At 35.7% G+C, this 10,141-nt stretch overlaps 1 protein-coding gene across 1 annotated transcript in view; it reads right to left on the bottom strand.

The window, feature by feature from the left end:
• CFTR (cystic fibrosis transmembrane conductance regulator (ATP-binding cassette sub-family C, member 7)) overlaps positions 1-10,141 on the bottom strand; it is a 195,095-nt gene that overhangs the window by 130,922 nt on the left and 54,032 nt on the right. The window contains exons 4-7 of the mRNA XM_005871579.2: positions 9,121-9,336; positions 5,327-5,416; positions 4,302-4,465; positions 3,117-3,242 (exon numbers count right to left, since the gene is read on the bottom strand). Coding sequence (XP_005871641.1) covers positions 3,117-3,242; positions 4,302-4,465; positions 5,327-5,416; positions 9,121-9,336 — 596 coding nt within the window. The remainder of the gene's footprint in view (positions 1-3,116; positions 3,243-4,301; positions 4,466-5,326; positions 5,417-9,120; positions 9,337-10,141) is intronic.

Below are 10,141 nucleotides of genomic sequence, written 5' to 3'. Positions count from 1 at the left end.
AAAAAAAAAAAAAAAGAGTTTCTCAAATGTTAGCATAAGTAAAAATTTCCTGAGAAACTCTTTAAAATACAGTTTCAGGCCCAGCTTTCAGAGACACTGAGTGAGTGAGTCTGGAGAAGGCCAAAAAAAAAAAAAAAAAAAAAGAAAGAAAGAAAGAAAGGAAGAAAAGAAAAGAAAAGAAAAGAAAAGAAAGAACCCAAGTGATTCTGTTGCAGGTGGTTCTTGAAAATTATGACTGCAAATCCTGTATCCTCTTCTGATCTTCTAGTCTAAACCGGAAATGTGAACCTTTTTTTTCAAACACACAGAAGAGATTTAAGTGCTCCAACCAGAAAACAGAAGTGCAGAGGCCAGTGAGAACAGAGGACAATACTGCCTTCAACTCCGTCCCATTCTTACAGGACCATAAAATCGAGTCATGTGATTATCCTGTTCAGCTCTTATAAGGGAAAGAGCAGTGGGGACACAGACAGTAGAGGGTCCTGGTGGGAGGGGGCAATAGGTGTGCCTGGCATTTGGGTGCTACTTTCACACATTCTTAAGTGGTAGAATTCAGAGGGAATCTTTTTTCTTTTTAAGTTTAAAAAATGTAATCTTGAGCACTCTGATGAAGAAAATAGAGTTCAATGTGCCCAACCTAGATTGTGATTTATAGTCTAACGCTTACTTGTATCGATTATTTGGCATTAAAGACAGATTATGATTTTGGCATCTCACTGGGGTTTGACTCCTGGCTGTGACAGGAAAAGCGATGCAATCTTAAGCAAGTTGTTCTTCCCTCTGATCCTTCAGAATCCACATCCATAGAAGGGAAACATACAGCTTCCCAGTGGAGTTGTGGTCAAGATAAAGGACTTTACATCCAAAAACACATTTAGCCACCTTTAGGTACCTCATATTTTAAGATTATCTAATTACAGGATGATCAAGAATAAAATATAATTACATAGTAAAAAAAACAAAAAACAAAAAAAACCAAAGTACAATCTCTTGGATAGCATCTTTCTGTACGCCCAGTGCTATTTGCCAAAAGCTTGCTAAAAAGGGACTTGGATTAAAAGAAACATATGTAAAAAAAAAAAAAAAAAAAAAAAAAAAAAAAAGGACTTTACGTCCGAGGGCCAGGCACTTGGAACTTACTATGTTGTCTTTAATCTTCATCCACGAAAGACTAATATTGGCTGTGCTGATATTAATAAAATGCTAGAAAACACTGTTTACAAAAATGTTAATAAATCTGTCAAAATTGTTGTTGAAATGTATTCAAAACAGTTGAGGAAAATGGAACCGGTGTACTATAGGAAAAGAATAATGGATTCAGGAACATTTATAGGAATCACCAAGAAATCAGTGCTCTCCATAATACAATCATTCACACTTTATGAGTCATAAAAGTATTTTATCAGTTTCTTATAAAAAAAATTGAAAGTGACTTTATTACCAGAGAGCAATAAAGGAGTCGATTATCTGTATTTTAAAAAGTTTCTCAGGTAAGTTTTACTTATGCTAACATTTGCACAGCCTTTTGCCCAGTTCAACAGTGGCCCAAGCTGAGGTAACTTCCCCTTTACAGTACATCCTACCAATCTCTTCCAGAACATTATATTTGCTCTTCTGAATAGAAGCAATTCTTGCTTTCCCATTTTACGTCAGCACTTCCCAGCCTTTTCGGGTAATAATTTCATGCCAGATTAAGGAACTGGATTATACGAGTTACAACCAAGCATTTCCTATTAGAACCGGTCAAACAGAAATACAGAGCAGGAAGGATAGATATCATTATTTGAGGAACAGAACGGGGGAAAGTCAAGGAGAGTCAGCAAGCAGAAAGACCTGACCAAGAGTTTAACTTGACACCGGAGAAAACTCCTCTTCACTCTTGCTATGCCTGTGTTTGCAGGCACAGGAATGACCAAGGAGATAAGTGTGATGGAAAACACTTGCTATTGATAAAAAAGACTTTTAACAAAACAATTTCCCAAGATCTTTAACGATGATGTTTCTGGAAAGAAAATATAATTCCTTTCCTGGATTTATCTTGAAAGGCATAATAAAAACAGGTGAGCAATACTGTTTAGGAAATAAATACCCTTTTACTCTTTCTATTTACATGGCAAAGGACTTAACATTTCAGCGTTTCTTTTGTTGTTCCAATCACACACCTGCAGCTCAGTTGCCATCACTGTCTACTGGAATCAGCAGCCTGGATTGCTGACAACCCACAGGCACACCATCCAAAAGGGCACTGCTCTTCTTTTTAGTGTATTTTTCCCTGTGAATCTCCCACATTATCCGTCCTGAAATTATTTGTCTTCTAACAGTATATCTATTCCCACTGAGTCTCCTAGAGCATTTATTTGAATGCAGTTTGTAGAACATGGAACTTGACTAAAGAAAAATGGTCTCCTGGCTACCTTAGTTTATATTTTGCCAAAAATTATCTCAGTAATCTTATCTCAGTCTGCGCTATACTTTTTTTTTGCTGGATATAATCTTTACTAATCAGTGAAAAAAAGGTTATCTGAGGTGAAACAAGACTAGAGATAGGTGTCGAGTATTGACTACCTCAAGACGTGGTTTTCGTGACTTGAACTGACTTCCCAAGGTTTATAGAAACACAATGTATAGATATTACCCTGTGTTATTATTTTTAAGTTAAGGAAAAACAAACATTTTAATCAAAGGAAGCGGGGTGTTGTTTTTTCATTTTTCATGAGCAATAATGCATAGATTAAGGAAGATATAACAATAGCCAATCATTTATTTGGTCCAGAATTGTGTACTTCTTACTCTTGCAGTTCCACTTAAGGTTTCAATCAGACTCCAGCACCAGGAGTGTTACTTTAGTCAAATAAGTGTATTAAGCAGCTATAAACACATATAAGAGATTCTTTTGTGAGGTATAAATACCTTTCTAGTGAAAACACACCTGACAAACTATGTAAATCTACAGCCCATGAAAATGACTTTATGCCACTAACACATGAATATTTGAGATAACTTAGTACAACTGTTTGTCAGAAACTTCAAATATGAGCTAGAAGTCCACTGAAAGTCATTTTTGAAATATTAAACATTCACTGACTAATGATATTGAAACTATCTAAATGACTTACTGCCTTAGGTTTTCAATCATTTTTTCCATTGCTTCCTCCCAGCAGTATGCCTTAACAGATTGGATATTTTCAATAATTTCTGAGGTGATCACGAGTCTTTCATTGATTTTCCCAGCTCTCTGATCTCTGTAAGGCAATCAATCATTCAATTTAATAATTAGTAAAAACAAGTCACATTATGCACTAAGAACAGTTCAAGCTTTTAAAAAGTCATATTTCTTTGATTAAACAGCATTTTATTATCAAATAGATGAAAAGATAATAGCTACCACTTAATAAATGACCCCTATGTATCAGACATTGTAGAAGATGCATTCCATACACTATTCCTGATCCTTACTGACAGACTAGGAGTGGTGGTTATTTTTATTTTAAAGATGAAAAACCAGAAACTCCGTGGAGTGAAGTGGCTTACCTAGGTCACATAACTAGTAAAGGTGCACTCTGGGATTCCAGCCAAGAGCTAACTGACTCCAAAATTTGTACATTTTCTATCATGTTCTAGCCGACAAACTCCTCTATCTAAGCAATGACTGGTATCACTGAGTCATTCTGTAATATAAAGTAACTAAGGCTTTGATGTGATAATCCATGAACCAGGTAGTAAAAGCTTATAAACTACCCAAAATCTATGTGTTCCTTCCCACTCAATTAATGTTTTATCCATTATACTCAAATCTCATGATCTACAAAAAATGAACTGGATGGTGACATATTTATAAAGAAATTCTACAAATTGACAAGTAAAAAATGTCCCATTGATATAGGAAGTATTATTTGTACCATTAAAATAATGCCTTGATGGTGTGCTCACTGCCCAAAGTCAAGTCTCCTTCAGTCACCATTTATCCCCCCTTTACACTCTTTTACTTACCCTCACCCTCCTTTCCTTTTGGTAATCACTATACTGTTGTCTATGAGGTTGCTTTTTTCCTTAATCCCTTCACCTTTTCACCCAGCCCCCAAACCCCACCCCTCTGACAGTTGTCAGTCTGTTCTCTTAATCTAGTTTCCATTTTGTTTGTTTATTTTGTTCATTTGATTTCATATATAAGTGAAATCATGCGGTAAAAAAAATAAAATAATTCCTTTTTAGGGACACCCAGTAAGTAATACACAGAGCAGTCCTGGGTTTATTGAAAATCTAATTTAAAACCCTTTCAAGCTATGTAAATAGAGTGCTACCTGTACTTCATCATCATTTTCCCTAGGCCAGCTTGAAAAATGGAGAGGACTATGAGGAAAGCAAGTCCACAGAAGGCGGAGGCCTGTAACAGTTCCCAAAGCAGCCCCATCAGGAGCGTCACTTGTAAAGGCGCGATCCACACGAAATGTGCCAGTGCAAGTCCCTGGAAAATAAAATCACAGTGAAAACTGGTGATATTTTATCCCTCACCCCCCCCAAAAAAAATAGACAAGCACAGATGAATGATCTTATACCATCAAACACTTTATGATTCTCAGCGCACTAAAATCTAGGTATTCGTTACATAAAACACATAGCAATATGTGTAAACCTTCTACACACAGACTAGGATTTCCCAAGGAACACATTTCAAGCTACTGCATTTTTATGTATGGGTTTTGTTTTTTTTAATCCAGGGGACTTGACATCGGATCTCTGAAGTGTCATGTCAAGAATTTCTTTTAAATAACTTACTTCTATTTGGAAAAAGCAAGAGCCATGAGAGAACAAGACTGTCCAGAAGCCCAGTCTCCACCAAGGCGCAACTCTGACAATATATTCAGAATAAATGCATAGTCAAAGCAACAGTAATTTAGCTCAATACTGTGTTAAAATTAAATATTGAAAATGCAAAGATCAATAAAACACATTATCTGTTCTCAAGGACCTAGCATTTATTTGTGACACAAGATGGCACTCACCAAAAATTGCTCAGAATATCATATTCAACCAAAGTAAATAAGTGATTTAAAGTATTAAAAGAAAACAATATCTGATAAGGATTGAATTTTGAAAAACCTCACCAAATACCCAGCAAGCTGAAGTGCCTCTGAGTTGGGTGGTTCCACAAGACCCCAGGATGGCACCTTACTACACAACTTACCTTTCTCAGTTTTCAAAAACAGGGAAGGTGAGAGATGTGTTCTACTTAACCACTTATTAGCATTATCTGATCCAGGAAAACCTTCAGGGTTGTACGATTTTTAACGATAATGCATAAAAGATTATATCAGTAGGTACATACTTCATCAAATTTGTTCAGGTTATTGGAAAGGAGACTAACAAGTTGTCCAATACTGATTTTATCTAGAACACGGCTTGACAGCTTTAAAGTCTAAAAGGAAAAATAGGAAGTTAGATGATGTTGAATAACCGAAGACAAATATATCCATAAGTAACATTATAACACAGCTGAGGTATTAGTTTACTGTGTGTGTATTTTTAAGTAAAGATAATGAAAATTATTTTATGTTCACTTGGCTTTTTATCTTCTCAGATATATTAACATTGTTCTTCACAACAAATATTATACTGGCATGCCCTTCGTTATTTCATTTTCCAGCATCTAGACAGTAATAAGTATTTTTTGCTCCTCCAAAATGGAAATGCTCCTCCTAAATACTTATTTATACAGTGTGAAGGGTTTGTTTTATTGTTATAAACATGGAACCAAAGGCAGTGGAATTTTTAATTAAAACTTTGGCCTTGCCTTGGCCGGTGTCGCTCAATGGGTTTGGCATTGTCCCCTGCACTGAAGGATTCCCTGTTCAATTCCCACTCAGGGCACATGCCTGGTTGTGGGTTTGATCCCCAATGGGGGTCATGCAGAAAGCAGCCAATCAATGTTTCCCTCTCACATCAGCATTTCTCTCTCCCTCCCTCTCCTTCTAAACATCCATTTAAAAAATCTTTTAAAAAAACCTTGGTCTTAAATTTTGCTTGCAGTCCTATTGTAACTCTATTGAATAAAATTAATGTCAAAGTCTATTAAAGTACATTATGAATAACTGAATCATTAATAATTTTGTGAAAAATTATACCACTAATATAAAATCTTTAAATTTTACCAAGAAATATACATCCATCTACACAAAAAACGAATTGTTTAGTAGATAAATGGATTATGATTATAAAAAATTACAGTCATACTTTGCCTGCAAAATTTAATAAGAATTGATTTGCCATTTATATGAAAGTATCCATCTAATATTTGTTTTAACTAAATTTCTCATACATGTGTTGAGCACTTAATAGATGCAAATCACTATATTTAAGGCTTCAAAGATTATTAAGATTTAAAACAAACATAATTCTTGCCTCAAGGCAACCTAGTACAGACATATCTAAATATGATAAAGATAAATGAGTTAAATGGAAAGAATATAATAGAGTGGTTAAGAGAAAGTTCACATATCCGGTTACAAAGTGTGGGAAAATTTTATTAAAGGGGTAGAATTTAAGATGGGTGCTGAATAATGAATAGCATATAGATAAGCACAGGTGAAGAAGGAATCGAGGCAATTAATTCCAAAACACTATTAGAGCAACATGAGGGTAGGGGAGGAATCCACTGAGCTGGATCACACATAACTTAGTAACAGACCCAGTCTCAGGTGACTGAGTTCTCTCTCCACGGGCTCCATGTTAAGCACAACAAACACTCAGTAAATATGTTTCACTTTAGTTTTCTTTATTTTATTGAAAATCACAGGCAAAGCTAAATTTAGTTTGTACTTAGATTCATTATTTAAAATATAATTTGAACATGTCACAGTTGCAGATTTGGAAACAAAGCAAAATGTTGCCCTATTACAAAATTTGGAATACTGCAGAAAGAAGTGGTGGTGGCCTGCCACATGGATGAAAATGGTCAACCAAAGGTCCCAGTTTACTTTAGGGACCAAACCACAGCCACTTGGAGATGCAATTGCATTCTTTGGTGATTATATCAAAGGAGGCTAATGAATGTGGCTAGATAAGTAAAGCACACTAGGTAAGAACAGATATTCTATCATGAGAAAGAAGGAGACGACAGCTTCTAACTTTTCATGAACACATTCTGGATCTGAAAGCACATATATGTATTACTATATTTGTGCTAAATGTTATATGTGGGGACTTATTTACAAACTAACCTGCTCCTTCTTTGATTTCTCCTCCCCTTTAGCCCAAACCATTTCATGCCTCTCTCTTCCCGTATAACATGGTTTCTCTTGCTACATGATTTCAGTGCTATTTTCCCTAATACTTGGAAAACTGTTCACTTCAAGGATTATGATTTATCCATTTTAGAAAATTTAAACACGTTTTGCACAATGTTCTCTACTTTTTAGGTCTTAGTTTCTTAAAATATTTTATCCATAGAAAAGGGATAATAGCTCCTACCATGGAAAGTTTGGGAGTGGCTCAAATGAGATAGTATACCTAAATCACTTAGAAGCTTGTCATGCACGTCATTAGCTATTGCATATATTATGACAATAAGAGCTTTTATAAATACTTTTAAAACTGGATTCAACTTTCTTTAACATGCTTGCTGTGTAGATTCTACCTTCTAAATGATCTATAATAATAAAAGCATAATATGCTAATTAGACTGGATGACATTCAGGACAAAGCCGGGGCTGTGACCGAAGCCCGGGTCCTGCAGAGGGAAGCTGGTGCCAGCAGCCGGAGGAAGGAAGGCCTACTCTTGCACAAGTTTTGTGCATCGGGCCTCTAGTATCTAATAATTTCTTCACAAGTAAAATTTCTGAATCAAAATAAAATTTAATAAAATCACTGTTGATTTATCACCCATGCTTTCCTGGTACTTGTGAACTGATAGACTGCAGCTGAGGTGATTTAAGTAAAATGTGGACTCCATTTTTTTCTTGTGCCTCCATAAAAGGCTTCCTTGAACAATAAAGTATGGCTATCAAGGTTTTACAACACAACTGACTTTGCACATATATTCTAGAAGTGTTATGGGTTATTTGCTAGAGGTAATTTCAGATCCATGACCCTTATAAGCCACTTAAATAAAGGTTTTACATTGAGAGAATAAAACAGACAATAAGGGTAAGGCAGTATCCAAATAATTCAACCTAATGACTTGGTAGATATAATCAGTCACATATGGTCTTGAATCATGTTGTTGAAAACACATGTTATTGAAATTATCTTAAATTGTGTTTGCAAGGTAGCTAAATCTTAATCTGAACTTACTTAAATCATGCTTCAGCAACTTGGGTTCTTGTCTGGACAGTACACACAACCAGAGAAGGTTCTTACGGTTGCCATCCAAGTGCTGTTCTAAAATATTTTGATTTGCAGAACTCACAGAATGACAAAAATCTAACTCAAAATAAGGCAGTGGATAGGTGAATACACCACTGTGTCATAACTAGTTAAGATGAAAACTAAACTTTCAGTGCTTAGATTATCATTAACAATTACATACTATATTCTTATTGTGTTGTTTTAAATATATTTTTATTAATTTCAGAGAGGAAGGGAGAGGAAGAGAGAGCTAGAAACATCAATGATGAAAGAGAATCATTGATTGCTTGCCTCTTGCACGCCCCCTCTCCCCCATTGGGGATCGAGCCTGCAACCCAAGCATGTGCCCTGACCTGGAATTGAACCGTAACCTTCTGATAGGTTGATGCTTAACCATTGGGAAACACCAGCCGGGCAATATATTCTTATTGTTGAACACAAGCATGCATGGCATTTTGTATAAAACAGTGTTTTGTCAATAACTTATGCAGATGGTAAGAATCATTTTCATGGGGAGCCATAGATTCCAAAAAATGATGACATGACTAGTGAAAAAAACAAGAATGAAACTATACTATAGGCAGTTTATAGAAAGTGTTCAATAATTATTGAAGTGAATTAAATTATCAAAGGGAATTTGAAACATTAATTATTGCTGCCACTTATTTCACAGACTTATGAAATTGATTTCAGCATGTATCCCTAATTTGTACCCACATGGCATTTAAACCATGATGCTACTCCATGTAGCCTGGAGACTGTGCAAGGAAATATTACCTTCTTATAAATCAAACTAAACAAAGCTATCCTCATTTGCATTCCAATGTGATGAAGGCCAAAAATGGCTGGGTGCAGGAGCAGCGTCCTCAGGATAAAAAGAAGGCATAATCCTATGCCCAGGTAAATCGCAATGGAGCGTTCCACCTTATTATCTGGATCATAGGAAGCTATGATTCTTCCCAGTAAGAGAGGCTGGACTGCTTTGGTGACCTCCTGGAGAAGAGAACAAACAGAGAAATGAAATTTTATTCCCCTTTCATAAAATATCCTCACAATTTCAACACAGGAAGTTTTGATCTTTAGAGGAAAACTTAAAATGGCTACACAAAGAGCCATGTCATATGTGGTAGAGAGAATGAAAGACAGAAATATCGATGTAAGAGAAACACATCGATTGGTTGCCTCCTGCACAACCCAGATACATGCCCTTGACTGGAATCGAACCCAGGAACGTTTGGTCTGCAGGACAATGCTCTATCCACTGAGCTAAACCAGCTAGGACATATGTGAAATTCTTGCTATTGCTTTTAATATCTTTATACTTAAACTCCCATTGTGTCACCATTACATTTTTCCATAACCTGTCACCTCTATTACAATAGACCCATTTGCTGAATTGTTATTCAGTTGCAATTTATAATAAAATAAATGAAAGGTGTGTTACTCTGATTTAGACATCTATTCTACATATTGTCATTAATGAATTAGTTAGTTGTCATCTGGCCAAAAGAAGGCACACTCATCCCTTGAACAACAATAGCTATTCCACAAAAACACTGGTAATATTACTCTGGGAGGGTGCATGGTCATAGAAAAAAAATGCAGTTTATTTTCGGTAGAGAAAATTCCAGTAATAGGACCATCTGCCAACATCGAACCAACACAAATCTCACAACATGGAACTGTTAATATTCAAGGGTAAAATCAGCATTCCAACCCCCGCCCTTTAGTTTTTCCTACTCTGTTTTGAGCAGCATGTTCTCTAATATTTACAATGGAACCATTAACAGATATCACC

The sequence above is a fragment of the Myotis brandtii genome, unplaced genomic scaffold, assembly GCF_000412655.1.
Source record: "Myotis brandtii unplaced genomic scaffold, ASM41265v1 scaffold348, whole genome shotgun sequence".
Taxonomy (NCBI): domain Eukaryota; kingdom Metazoa; phylum Chordata; class Mammalia; order Chiroptera; family Vespertilionidae; genus Myotis; species Myotis brandtii.
Note: the sequence above shows the minus strand (reverse complement) of the source record. Positions and strands in the feature narration are given on the sequence as shown.